Genomic DNA, 13,606 nt, shown 5'->3' on the forward strand with positions numbered 1-13,606 from the left:
GTCACAATTGGTTACAGCCTTTATTCTAAAATGGATGAAATAAAAAAATGTCCTCATCAACCTACACACGATACCTCATAACGACAAAGTGAAAACAGGTTTTTAGGATTTTTTGCAAATGTATTAAAAATAAAAAACAGATACTTTATTTACATACTTTTTCAGACTCGAAATTGAGCTCAGGTGCATCCTGTTTTCATTGATCATCCATGAGATGTTTCTACAACTTGATTGGAGTTCAGCTGTGTACATTCAATTGATTGGACATGATTTATAAAGGCACACACCTGTCTATATAAGGTCCCACAGTTGACAGTGCATGTCAGAGCAAAAACCAGGCCATGAGGTCGAAGGAATTGTCTGTAGAGCTCCGAGACAGGATTGTGTCGAGGAACAGATCTGGGGAAGGGTACTAAAACATTTCTGCAGCATTTAAGGTCCCCAAGAACACAGAGGCCTCCATCATTCTTAAATAGAAGAAGTTTGGAACCACCAAGACTCTTTCTAGAGCTGGCTGCCCGGCCAAACTGGGCAATCGGGGGAGAAGGGCCTTGGTCAGGGAGGTGACCAAAAACCCGAATGGTCAATCTGACAGAGCTCCAGAGTTCCTCTGTGGAGATGGTTGTCCTTCTGTAAGGTTCTCCCGTCTCTGCATTACTCCACCAATGTAAATGTGATATTTCAGTTTTTAATTTTAAATACATTTGCAAAAATGTCTAAAACCTGTTTTTGCTTTGTCATTATGGGGTATCATGTGTAGATTGAGGGGAAAAATTCCTAATGAATTTTAGAATAAGGCTGTAACGTAACAAAATGTGGAAAAAGTCAAGGGGTCTGAACTGAATACTTTCCAAATGCACTGTATAACATAACCTTGTCTTTTTCATAGATATATGAATGTTTCTCTGTACAAAAACCTACTTGCAGTATTTGATCATTTAATGGTTTCAAATGACTCCCTTTTCTATGTTTCAGAATTTCAAAGAATATCCACCCTTCTCCTGTCCTTCCCTTTCTAACCATTACAGAAGACAGAATACAGTTGTCCTTATCTAATCTCAGCTGATACTGAGGCTGAGATTGTAATATGAAGGATACCATTCCCCCTTCCATTTCAGATCAGTTGATAAATTCCATATCCACCTTAGTATTTTGTGGATTAGAAGTGGATTGTGTCCTAACATCACATTGAACATGAATCTTCAATGTGTCAATGTTCTCTTACCCTGTAAAGATGTGCTTTTAGAGAATGGTACATATACAGTTGAAGTCTGAAGTTTACATACACTTTGGTTGGCGTCATTAAAACTTGTTTCCCAACCACTCCACAAATTTCTTGTTAACAAACTATAGTTTTGGCAAGTCGGTTAGGACATCTACTTTGTGCATGACACAAGTCATTTTTCCAACAATTGTTTACAGACAGATTATTTCACTTATAATTCACTGTATCACAATTCCAATAGGTCAGAAGTGTACATTCTCTAAGTTGACTGTGCCTTTAAACAGCTTGGAAAATTCCAGAAAATAATGCCATGGCTTTAGAAGCTTCTGATAGGCTAATTGACATAATTTGAGTCATTGAATGTGTACCTGTGGATGTATTTCAAGGCCTACCTTAAAACTCAGTGCCTCTTTGCTTGACATCATGGGGAAATCAAAAGAAATCAGCCAAGACCTCAGAAAAAAAATTGTAGACCTCCACAAGTCTGGTTCATTCTTGGGAGCAATTTCCAAACGCCTGAAGGTACCATGCTGGTACTATTTAATGAAGCTGCCGGTTGAGGACTTGTGAGGCGTCTGTTTCTCAAACTAGACACTCTAATGTACTTGTCAGTTGCTCAGTTGTGCACTGGGGCCTCCCACTCCTCTTTGTATTCTGGTTAGAGACAGTTTGCGCTGTTTTGTGAAGAGAGTAGTACACAGTGTTGCACGAGATCTTCAGTTTCTTGGCAATTTCTCAAGTGGAATAGCCTTCATTTCTCAGAACAATAATAGACTGACACGTTTCAGAAGGGTCTTTGTTTCTGGCCAATTTGAGTCTAATCGAACCCACAAATGCTGATGCTCCAGATACTTAACTAGTCTAAAGAAGGCCAGTTTTATTGATTATTTAATCAGGACAACAGTTTTCAGCTGTGCTAACATAATTGCAAAAGGGTTTTCTAATGATCAATTAGCATTTTAAAATTATAAACTTGGATTAGGTAACACAACATGCCATTGGAACACAGGAGTGAATGTTTAGCTTTTCTTTCAAAACAAGGACATTTCTAAGTGGCCCCAAACTTTTTAACGGTAGTGTATATTTGATTCATTCTGAAATAATGTTCCTTCATGTCTGTCTTTCCTCACAGCAATGGCAGTTAAAAATAGTGTGGATGTAGGGATGGGCATTTGAGTTACTGGTGTGAGATTGTGCAGGGGAGAAGAGCTGTAGTCCTCTATACCACTGCATTTCATTACTGGAGAGTATTGAATGCTTGTTCATTGGGACAAAATAGACCCCAAGTCCCCAAGTCCCTCTGCTTTCTCTCAGCAAAGGAGCATGCACACTCACTCTCTTCCAAATGGTCAAATAAAATAATCTGTTTATCCTGAGAATTCTGGTTTGGCCACTATAAAATGTTGGCATCACGTTTAAAAAATGTTGTACTCTAAATATTTAAAATATTGTGCAGATTTTTTACTTTGTACCTGTGAAAACAGCAGTTCTAAAACAGGAACCTAATGTGAGGGATGTGTATCACCTAATTGTTCAGGAAGATCAAACCTGCATCCACGCTCCACGGGAACACCATGCTGTGTGTTAATTTTAGATGTTCTGTCTGTCTGGTTTTCAAGCACAGTCAGTCGAAATCTGACTCATTCAGGTCTTCCTTCTCTTCACACCCCTCTCTAGTGGAAGTGCGTGGGGACAGTAAGAACCTGTCATCTTCTGGCTCACCAAGTGCAAAATCTCAATTAAATAGTTTTCTTTGTGAAAGCCTGTAGGATCTGTCATCATGTATTGGGATGCTGTTTCAATTAGGAAGGATGTGAGACACACAGTTTGACAGCGGTGGGCATGGTAGCTGTGATTCTCAAATTCTAACCTAGCCTCCTACATTTTTTTGCATTGAGGAGGAATGCCAATCTGTAATATTTTCTTACCAGTTTAATTGACCTTTGGAAAAACACAGGGAAACTGGTCGATTTGTGGGGGATGGCAATAGTAAGCTATGCTATGGAAACAGAAAGGTCAGAATTCCTGCCTGCATGGGATGTGACTACTTTCACCAGTTGAGTGTGATGGCCTACACTTTTTTCCCTTTAACTTATTCACCATATATCCATGTTGTTGCTTAGTTTTGAAAGAGGAGACCAAAATGTTCATATGACACATCGCTACCCATCCATATTGATTGACATCAGGCAAATGACATGATTTAAATATATATATATTTCACCTTTATTTAACCAGGTAGGCTAGTTGAGAACAAGTTGTCATTTGCAACTGCGACCTGGCCAAGATAAAGCAAAGCAGTTCGACACAAACAACAACACAGAGTTACACATGGAATGAACAAACATACAATCAATAATACCGTACAAAAAAAGTATATATACAGCATGTGCAAATGAGGTAGGATAAGAGAGGTAAGGCAATAAATAGGCCATGGTGGCGAAGTAATTACAATATAGCAATTAAATACTGGAATGGTAGAATGTGCAATAGATGAAAGTGCAAATAGTTATACTGGGGTGCAAAGGAGCAAGATAAATAAATACAGTATGGGGATGAGGTAGATTGGATGGGCTATTTACAGATGAGCTATGTACAGGTGCAGTGATCTGTGAGCTGCTCTGACAGCTGGTGCTTAAAGCTAGTGATGGAGGTAAGAGTCTCCAGCTTTTGTGATTTTTGCAGTTTGTTCCAGTCATTTGCAGCAGAGAACTGGAAGGAGAGGCGGCCAAAGGAAGAATTGGCTTTGGGGGTGACTAGTGAGATATACCTGCTGGAGCGCGTGCTACAGGTGGGTGCTGCTAGATGCTTTCATTTTGTTGTGTATATACTGTATACTAGCCTCCTGAAAAACAGCTTCAGACCATATATTTTCAGTGTCTGCTGCCAAAATATTTTAGTTTATTTTTTCATTGTTTTTATGTGAAATGTGAATGTGAAGCACATTGTGTCTGAAATGTGCTGTATAAATAAAGCTTGATTTTATTACGGTCTCAAGATGGACAAACTATTGCCACTTTTTCTCGTTTTTCAAGCTAAGGTCTTTTAAAGTAGTAGGCTTTGCGGTCTCGTTCGGTTCTCCTTGCAGAGATCAGCTAGGCGCCAGCCGAACCAAACCTTTTGGAAGGCTTATGTGCACAATTTTACGTCTAGCTAACTGGTGCAGTATTTCTCAAGTGGAAGAATGTGCATGAAAACTAGTAATCTATTGTTGAATGACGTCAAACACTTAATTAAAGAATCCAGTATATATGCCGTGTGCTAGTTGGAACTAGGAAACTCAGAAATGCGCAACTTGATAATTGGTTCGGCTCCGGAGTGGCCCAGCGGTCAATGGCTCTGTATCACAACCGGCCGGGATTGGGACATACTGTAGTGCGGCGCACAATTGGCCCAGCGTCATCCTGTTTAGGATTTAGCCAGGGTAGGCGGTCATTGTAAATACGAATTTGTTCTTAACTGGTATCCCTAGTTCAATAAAAACACGGCAGGTGTATAAATACAACCAATTAGCAAGTCGTACATTTCCGAGTTCTGACTAGTACATGAAACTAGCAATAGTTTAACTTCTACTAGGAGAAGTTCTGTCGAGCAATCATCGAGAGGGAAGCATGCTACAGGCTTTATGATTGATGCCGAGTTCACTTGCTCGTCGAAACTAGAAAACTGGGACATTTTCGATTGTAGTTAATCAAGCTGCCTCATTCAACGATTTAGCAAATCAAAAAAGTCAGAGTTTTCTAGTTCCGACTACTATTTGAACGCAGCAATAGACTTCGGCTGCTGAACTTTGACTGGCTTCAAGAAGAAAACGAACAAAAACGTCACAAAATGTTATATGCGCGAACTGTTTCGAGAGGGAAGCATGCTACAGGTTTGATGCTTGATGCCGACAAGCCACCTCCTACCTTCCTGTGCATGCTTGATAAAATCTCTTCTGTGGAGATTTGGTTCCAAATATTGATTCCTCCAGCAGACCTGACCTTTAGTGTGAAGTTCGGAAAAGGGTGAGAAAATAACGGCAAACGTAGAATATAGGCAATGAATTATACATTTATTTTCATAGCGTTGTAATTGTGTAATAATGAATAATTAAACGAAGGGATGGGCAAAGTAAGGGACCTTTAATTGGGGATTCAGATGGTATTCTCCAGCTGTGGGCAGCAGATGTGTAGTTGAAGGAATAAGCGCATTTATCATGGGATAGGCTACGCTAGCTATTATAGGCTATATGATGTTGAAGCCCTTTGTTGCATTTAATTGGTTGCTAAATTAGGCAATAGCCAATTTATTTTTCCTCTATTCAGATTTCACTTGAATTGGTATGATGATTTATTATACTGTCACAATGTTTGTGGCTTCAATGTTCAAAACGGGAACTTGTTGATCTCAATAAGTTGTGGCTTAATAATTCATTTAATGACCGGAGTAGGCTACTAGAGAGGAAACGTTGTTTTAGCCTCATTAGTCATGTGGTTGTTCGCTTGAACGGAAGACCTGTATGACCACCGCGGCTCGAACTACCCGCGGGAGTCGCTCATCGTTTCAGGCGGGGAAGAGCGTTCCTCGTGCGTCTGCATCATTTGGTAGATGAGACGGAACCTTAGCTCTCGAATAGTCAATGGGGGGCAAGGAAAAACTCAGTGAAATGTAGAAAAACGTTGAGCGAAGCGGGTAAGAATCCGTCTTTTCTTTTATTCTCACATTCGGTCTAATTATTAGATATAATAGAAAAAACATATGCTAAGGCTATACAGACAGGATTTTAATATTTTGTTTTGCCATAATGCCATGTAGAATATAGCCTATTATATTTGTTGGGCTATATTACATTAGGAAACATTGTGACAACGATCATTAATTTCTGAACTACTGCTTTTTAACCCTAACCCTAACCCTAACTAATGCTTCAAAAACAATGTTCAATGAGAGGATAAACTCTGTATATTTATGCTAACTCACTCTGCACACATGTTAAGATAAACTTAATTTGTATCATGACACCCCTCATTACCCCTTGTCTATATTTGCTTTAGTTCAATGAGATCTCTTTGGGTACCTATAGCCAGGATATAATAACATAGAGTTGAGAGAATGCCAATTTCAAGCTTCAACACACATTTAAGGGACTGTATGTATGGCTTCATGTGGTGGCAAATTCAATACATTGTTGCTGGAAGTGTCTCAATATGTCCATATAATACATTTTATAGTGTCTTAACTGTCTTGGATATTGCCAATTGCTTAACGTTTTGGAAGCCTTGTGTTTCACATACTAAAGAGGACTAAGTATGCTAATAAGTAGTTAATGATGTAGATAAACATGTGTGAAACAGTTAAGTTGTTTTGTACAGTATAGGCCTAATGGGTTTAAATCTGATTCTGGGGCATTAACAGCATGCTATGTTAGATTCTAGCACATCATTGAATTGATTCCAGTCATATTGATTCTTGTAGCACATTCTGTGACCAGATGTACTGTATGCCTAACTTTTATTAGCCCATTCAATTGCATTGTTTGTTTATTTGATAAACTGTTCCCTCTAGATCACAAGCTCTACATTAGATCATCTGTACCATTGATGTAATGAGCCTTGGGGTTTTGTACATAAAGTTCAGACACATAAAGAATCCTACATGAACCACCATCCATTTGGTAATGATGTTTTGATTAGGGCTATATCATCACAGAATCCTCAGTGTGACTGTCAACATAATCATTAGAAACAACCCTGGTTAAGCCCCAGGCAGAAGTGGTTTATTCAAGTTTGATTAGACAGAGACCTGTCTCTATCTAGCTTATAATCACATAGGGCCTTGAACTAAGTGATAATAATCATCCTAAGAACCTGGAGGCTACTTCATTTAGAAGAAAAGATCACTTCATTACTCACTGAATATAAATCTGTTGTGGTCCATCAAAGGTAGATGCAAAAACATGAGAAATATTGAATTTATCATCTCAAAGGTGCATTTATGCACAATGGGTGAATGGGAAATTACACCCTATAAGAATAGTGTCAATGATGATGGGGATAATAATAATGACCATGTGTTATTTCATCTCAACTCAAGAGTTTGCTGTGCTTTGACTGTGAAATTGATATTGTTGCAGTTAAAGAACATGGGTTGTCTTTGGAATGGAATGCTGATCTTATCCTGAATTGCTAGTTCCCAAGATATTAATTTAATCCTATCCAATTGCTCTCAGGAGCGATGTTGTAGCCTTGGGCTAAACATCCTAGTAATCAGTGCTGCTTCCTTCTCTTGACCTCCACTCCCCCTTTCCCCCTTCCTATTTCCTGCACCTCAAGTCTTTCTTCATCCTTGGAATTGGAGTCCAGTCGTATTGCACATCACATATTAGTCAGGAGGTGGCAGTTGGTTAAATACATATGTCAATGGATACTGTACCAGTACCTATGCTGTAGGACAGCTGACCCTTTGACTGATGACTCCTCAAAGCTATCACAATCTTTGTGGTACGCTTGAGGTCATAGTCAGACACAGACTAAAGAAGGGGAGTAATTTTCCGCACAGGAGATCTAGCTCTTGGATTGTGAGAGAGGAAGAAATATATCCATTGTGTATGCTACCCAGTTGAGGCGGCGGCCCAGCAGGATTCTGTCCTTGACATTAAGTACCTTCTCATGTTTAATTCGGATGGCATGTCATTGACATGGTTATTGTCATGGAAATGTGCTGGAACGGGTTGTCTTTGGTATGGGGAGTCAAAATGATATCATGAGGCCTTTTGATGGTAACACATTTCAGCGTTCATCCATGCTGTTTGCTTGATGATATGGTGTTAATACATCGTTAGTTATGAATGCTAGTACTCAAGTAGACAGGCGGATACATTTGCATGTTTTTCAGTCACCGCCTCTTGAAGCTCTCTCATCATTCATTCTCCTCTGGTTTGCAATAGTCTACTCTAATAAATCGAATTTCAGTGCTTACACAAGCGTCTCAAGATCCTAAACAAAGATTAATGAATACTGCAGTGATAGCCAAGGCTAAGTTTTGTTTTGACCAATTTAAAATGTATAGGCATATCTAGTCACTTACTATCTTTATTTTTAAATTTATTTCAGAGTATATTGTGTGTGCACCAAAGTGGAACCCATTGAACCTATGTTATAGAAAGCAAAGATTACATTACATTTCAAGATTGTTTTACATCAAAAACACACTACCTAAAGTGGATCCTAAAGTAGAGTATTTTCCTGCTTCCAGCTATTTTCAGTGCAGTTAACATGGTTGCAAAGACAAGTCCTTTATTTATCCTGGGTTTATTAAATAACTGCATTCACATTTGGGAAATCAGCTCAGTGAAAGATGTCATCTTATAAGTGTTGTTTTCTCTTTCAGACAGCAAACAAAGACTGCAATCAATGTTCCAGCCATAAATAAGAATACTGGTATGATGAAAACCCCAGCAAACTCAAACATACAATAAAGACATATTAGATAGTATATCATATTGAAGTGGAGGGAAACACCATACTAATACTTCTGGATCCCAGTCTACAAAATAAGTTCTGACTTCTATCATGGAGGTGTCCCATATGAACAATAGTAGTCATCACGCCTGGTGGAAAGAGATGACATGGGGCGACACAGACGAGTGCCCCACCTCCATGAGTGGCACAACCTTCCTGATAGTTGCCTACAGCGCACTGATTGGGGTGGGCCTTATCGGTAACATCTGCCTGGTGTTTGTCATCACACGGCAGAAGGAGATGAGGAATGTCACCAACATATTCATCGCCAACCTGTCAATTTCTGACATCCTCATGTGCATCGTGTGCCTGCCGGTCACCATCATCTACACCCTAATGGATCGCTGGATCTTGGGGGAGGCACTCTGTAAGGTCACACCCTTTGTCCAGTGCATCTCTGTCACAGTCTCTGTCTTCTCCCTGGTCCTCATAGCCATGGAGCGCCACCAACTCATCATCCACCCCACTGGATGGAAGCCTGTTGTGGGCCACTCCTACCTGGCTGTAGCCATCACCTGGATGGTGGCCTGCTTCATCTCTCTGCCTTTCCTCTCCTTCAACGTTCTCACCAACAGTCCTTTCCAGAACATTAGCCTCCCCTTCAATCCCTTCACTGACCACTTCATCTGTATGGAGCGATGGCCCTCAGAGCACAAACGACTGGCCTACACCACCTTTCTGCTGCTCTTCCAGTACTGCCTTCCCCTCATCCTCATCCTGGTCTGCTACTTGCGCATCTTCCTGCGTCTCAGACGGAGAAAATACATGGTAGAGCGAACCAGGGACAACCGCCAGAAGAAGGCCAAGGGGTCAAAGAGGATCAATGCCATGTTGGCCTCCATCGTGGCAGTGTTTGCCCTCTGCTGGCTCCCGCTCAACATCTTCAACACCGTGTTTGACTGGAATCACCAGGCCATCCCATCCTGCCAGCATGACATCATCTTCTCTGCCTGCCACCTCACAGCCATGGCCTCTACTTGTGTCAACCCCATAATCTATGGCTTTCTCAACAGTAACTTCCAGAAAGAGCTCAAATCTACCCTATACCGCTGCCGCTGCTGGGGGGCACCAGAGAGTTATGAGAGCTTCCCTCTCTCTATTGTCAGCACAGAGGTCACTAAGGGGTCGATCTTGAGCAAAGGATCGATCAGCATGAATGTATAGTCCCAACCCATTCAGATAGGGAGAGCGAAAGTATAGAACTTGTCATTGTCTTGACCATGCATTGAAGGTTGTCTTGCTGAGATTTTTGCTGGAGCAAGGGTTGACAGGGGTTGTTCAAATGATTCACATGTTAATGTTTTGTTTCTTAGCAATCAATGGTTGACCTCTTCAGTGGGAATGGAGAGAAACGGAGTGAAAGTAAGAGAACACTGTGCCCCAACAGTCATTTTACAGTGTTTTCAATTAGGTATGTGTTTTTACACCTTAGAGGAAGTCGATGATTTTATGACGGTGCAAAGGTCTTCTTCACTGCAAGCACTGGAGTAAAAGGTGTGCTTAACACCAACATAATATTGCAATTTATTATTTGGGTCTCTACAGAGCAGTAACATTCAAAGTTGGGGTGTGGTCGCGGGATAAAAAAAAAAAAATGCAACACAAATGTACGATTAATTTATAGGACAAAATGTATACACGCATGAATGTAAGTCGCTTTGGATAAAAGCACCTGCTAAATGGAATATAGATATATATTTTTTGAGAAAGATAATTTGAAAAATAATATTGAATTGAGTTAATGTATTTATTGATTCTCTTAATTTTGATAAGAGAGATGGAAGTTAATTGAAAGTTATTTGTTGATATAAAAATAGAAATTTACCGATTTTTAAGGCTGTCATAAGATATGAGGTGTGGGGTCGCAGAAATTCTGGCCAAAATAAAGAGGGTTCCTGCTTGAAAGGTTTGAGGTACACTGCTATAGAGTGTAGCCAAATGTGTTGTCATGATAGTCAAACTTGTATGGCAGCACAAAAGTCTTTAAAATCGACTATAATTGAAGGACTTTTACATTGACCTTCAACTCCTCTTGGGTTCCACTCACAAAGTCATGTTTGAATAATGTGAGATTTTCAGATTGTCCTTTTCTCACATTTTACTCCTGTTAATCCTGGATCATGGATAGCTACTGCTATAATTGTGTTTTTATAGAATTCGCTATCCTTTCAACCCTCCTTTGTGCAATTCCTTCCCTCATGCAGAGACTCATGGAATATGCATGTTAAGGGATGCCAAGTGCTAACCACTTCCAATGGTTCATTCATGATATTGATGTGGGTTTAAAGGGATAGTTCTCCAAAAGCATGTGTTAATGATTTCCTTCATAGATAGGAATCGTGATCTTTACACCGGCAAATGACTTGGCTAAGATCACACCATGTCAATAAAATCCTCATAACTGGTTTGTTTGTAAACAGACCCATGACAGAATAAAGTTATGGAATTTGTATTGAAACAAAACTTTGACAAGGACTGACATTGAAAACTAGTGATTTAAAGCACAGTACCTGTCACAGACATGTTTTGTACCCACCAAAGTTTACTGCCAAATATATTACTGTGCTAGTGGCTGACTTTGATAATAAAATGTGCCATGCAGCAACCATACATCTAGGGCCATATAACAAAAGAAAAGGGGCAGTAAATGAATACACTCTGTACTCTGACAGCAGCACATGGAATAATATCCTACTGTATATCCTTGCTCTCTCACTGAGGTCCACTGAGTCTTTGTGTGTACAGTAATAGATCTGGTGTGTAGTTTAGCCCTGCGTGGTGTGTATGGTACCTGATATGCCTCTTGTATTGCAATGTGGGATAATTGGTTTATAATATAAATGGGAATAAATCATTCCATCTGTTTACCCTCTAATCTACTCTTGTAAACACATTTTCAGCCATTCCATTTGGCAGTTACAAGAATGATTATCCAATATGACCAAACTAACTCATTCATGAATGTGTGCAATATTTCCTTTTGCAGGTAAAATAAAGTTCAGTATGCCATATACAGTAAGTATTTGCAAATATCATGCCATGTTTTCTCTAAACATTTGTAAGCTGGCTGCCTTTTCTTAAAAATATATAATTCTCAGAACATTTCTAGGATGTTTTAATAATTTGAGGTCATAAATTTGGATAATTCAAATTTTGTCAGATACATATATTTAAATGTATGTATGGCTCTGCTTAATTTTTATCCAATGTCTGAAGAACGTTCTCTGTTTACTGGGTAGTTAGCGATGAGCTTTTATAAGCCAGATAAAGTTTTGTACATTCTATGTATTCCTTTCTGCAGGGTTAATCTTTATCAACAAAAAAGTTAGAATGCCAAAAGATGTTACAGTAGCTTTACAGAAGATACATTTTTTTTTATTTTATTGCATTTCATATTTTTTCTTTTTCTTTTCTGTAGGTGCCCTTAGATATATCAAAGCAATATCTGTCAGCATTTTCTCCTTTTCCCCAATCTATTTCATTATGATTTAGAGTGAATCTTTCACAAAATAATACATTTGATTTTGTGGTACACTCACATTTTCTACTACCTTAAATTGCAGCCCTGGTTTTACAGCAGTCTAGTAAATGCTATCCACACCCCAAAGGGAAAGTGTTTATGTTCTTAAACATGAGCAGACAATGTTGAAGTAAGACTGTGTGACCCATACCTGTAAATCTATATCACTACCAATGGGAAATGGTTGAGATCTGTATGTGAAAATATTTATATTAAAGGTTGACTAATGAAATTAAAGATCCACCTAAACTTATTGTTTTCACTTTTTGCAGGGTGCTATAGATAAGTGTCTTCCAAATAGATGAAAATAAACATGTATAGTGTGTTAATGACCATTTGTAGCCAAGCAGTAAAACTGTCACAAAACTATACTGTATCCATTTCTAATTTGTTTATCGATTCTTATTTGGTATCTTTTTCTATTCTGTTTCCACTCCCTGTCACTCACTCACTCACTCACTCACTCACTCACTCACTCACTCACCAAACACACAAATACAGTCAAGAATAAAAATGTCAGATTCTCAAGCATTCTATTCCTCCCCCTTACTCCTCTCACTATCAATTCCTCACTTATACAATACTTATGAGACAACATATGCTGTAAAAAAGCTATTTAATAAGTTGTTCATTATTCACAGATGAGAAAGCGGTCACATTCTGTGTTATTCAATGAGATATGATTACAGGGTTGAGTTTGACATTCTTTTTCAAGAGTCACATATTCTCCCAGAAACAGAAATCTGTATCAATTCATGGGTTTACTTTTCTTATCACTTATCCTGTTGGGGCCAATATAGATACTTCCAAATAAGCCGAATCTGCATTTGCCCTGTAAACAGTTTGCTCAGCTGATGATGTTTTCTGTGGACTGTCAAGAATAGTTATGGCAAGTGTGTGTATGTTAAATTATAGGGTTATGTGGGTATTTTGAACCCAAGTAAAGTGATGAAACAAAACCACACTGTCCCTTTTCCTTATTGGAGCAGGTATACAACATATTCGTAAACACATGAGGAATGGGATGTAGGAAGTCTGCATTAGTCCACCCATCCTTAGTCTGAAACAGCAGGGATCACCCAGTCAAATGCCATTGGTTCAAATGTTAATGAATTCCCACCAATACCTCCTGTGGTCACAGAACAAAGTCACATTGGCCTGTGTGTAACCTCACTTCTGTGGAAGAAAAATAGAGGGATTTGTAGTGTATTCTTTTTTGTTCTTGGCAGTTGAATAGGTCATATAAAGCAGCTCTGCCTCTTGAATTCTAACCCTGGTATTAGACATGCAAGAACGTGTACCTGCATTGAAACAGACACCTGGGGCCATACTCACATATTGGCTCAGTACATATTTACC

At 39.2% G+C, this 13,606-nt stretch overlaps 1 protein-coding gene across 2 annotated transcripts; it reads left to right on the forward strand.

The window, feature by feature from the left end:
* The first annotated feature begins 4,597 nt into the window (after positions 1-4,597).
* On the forward strand, positions 4,598-12,616 carry LOC110525630 (neuropeptide Y receptor type 1). 2 transcript variants are annotated; one of them, XM_021605919.3, is made up of 2 exons: positions 4,598-5,232; positions 8,597-12,616. In XM_021605919.3, the coding sequence occupies exon 2, from the start codon at positions 8,779-8,781 to the stop codon at positions 9,889-9,891; it is 1,113 nt and encodes a 370-aa protein (XP_021461594.1). In that variant the 5' UTR covers positions 4,598-5,232; positions 8,597-8,778; the 3' UTR covers positions 9,892-12,616. The 2 variants fall into 2 exon arrangements, with proteins under 2 accessions (XP_021461594.1, XP_021461595.1); XM_021605920.3 differs by having other exon boundaries at positions 4,976-5,899.
* The last annotated feature ends 990 nt before the right edge of the window (positions 12,617-13,606 follow it).

This window comes from Oncorhynchus mykiss, chromosome 6 (assembly GCF_057628025.1).
Source record: "Oncorhynchus mykiss isolate SJ-2025 chromosome 6, ASM5762802v1, whole genome shotgun sequence".
Classification (NCBI taxonomy): domain Eukaryota; kingdom Metazoa; phylum Chordata; class Actinopteri; order Salmoniformes; family Salmonidae; genus Oncorhynchus; species Oncorhynchus mykiss.

What these genes read in the sequence shown, in the direction of transcription:
- LOC110525630 (XM_021605919.3), top strand. Translation starts at nt 8,779, where the DNA reads ATGGAGGTGTCCCATATGAACAATAGTAGTCATCACGCCTGGTGGAAA.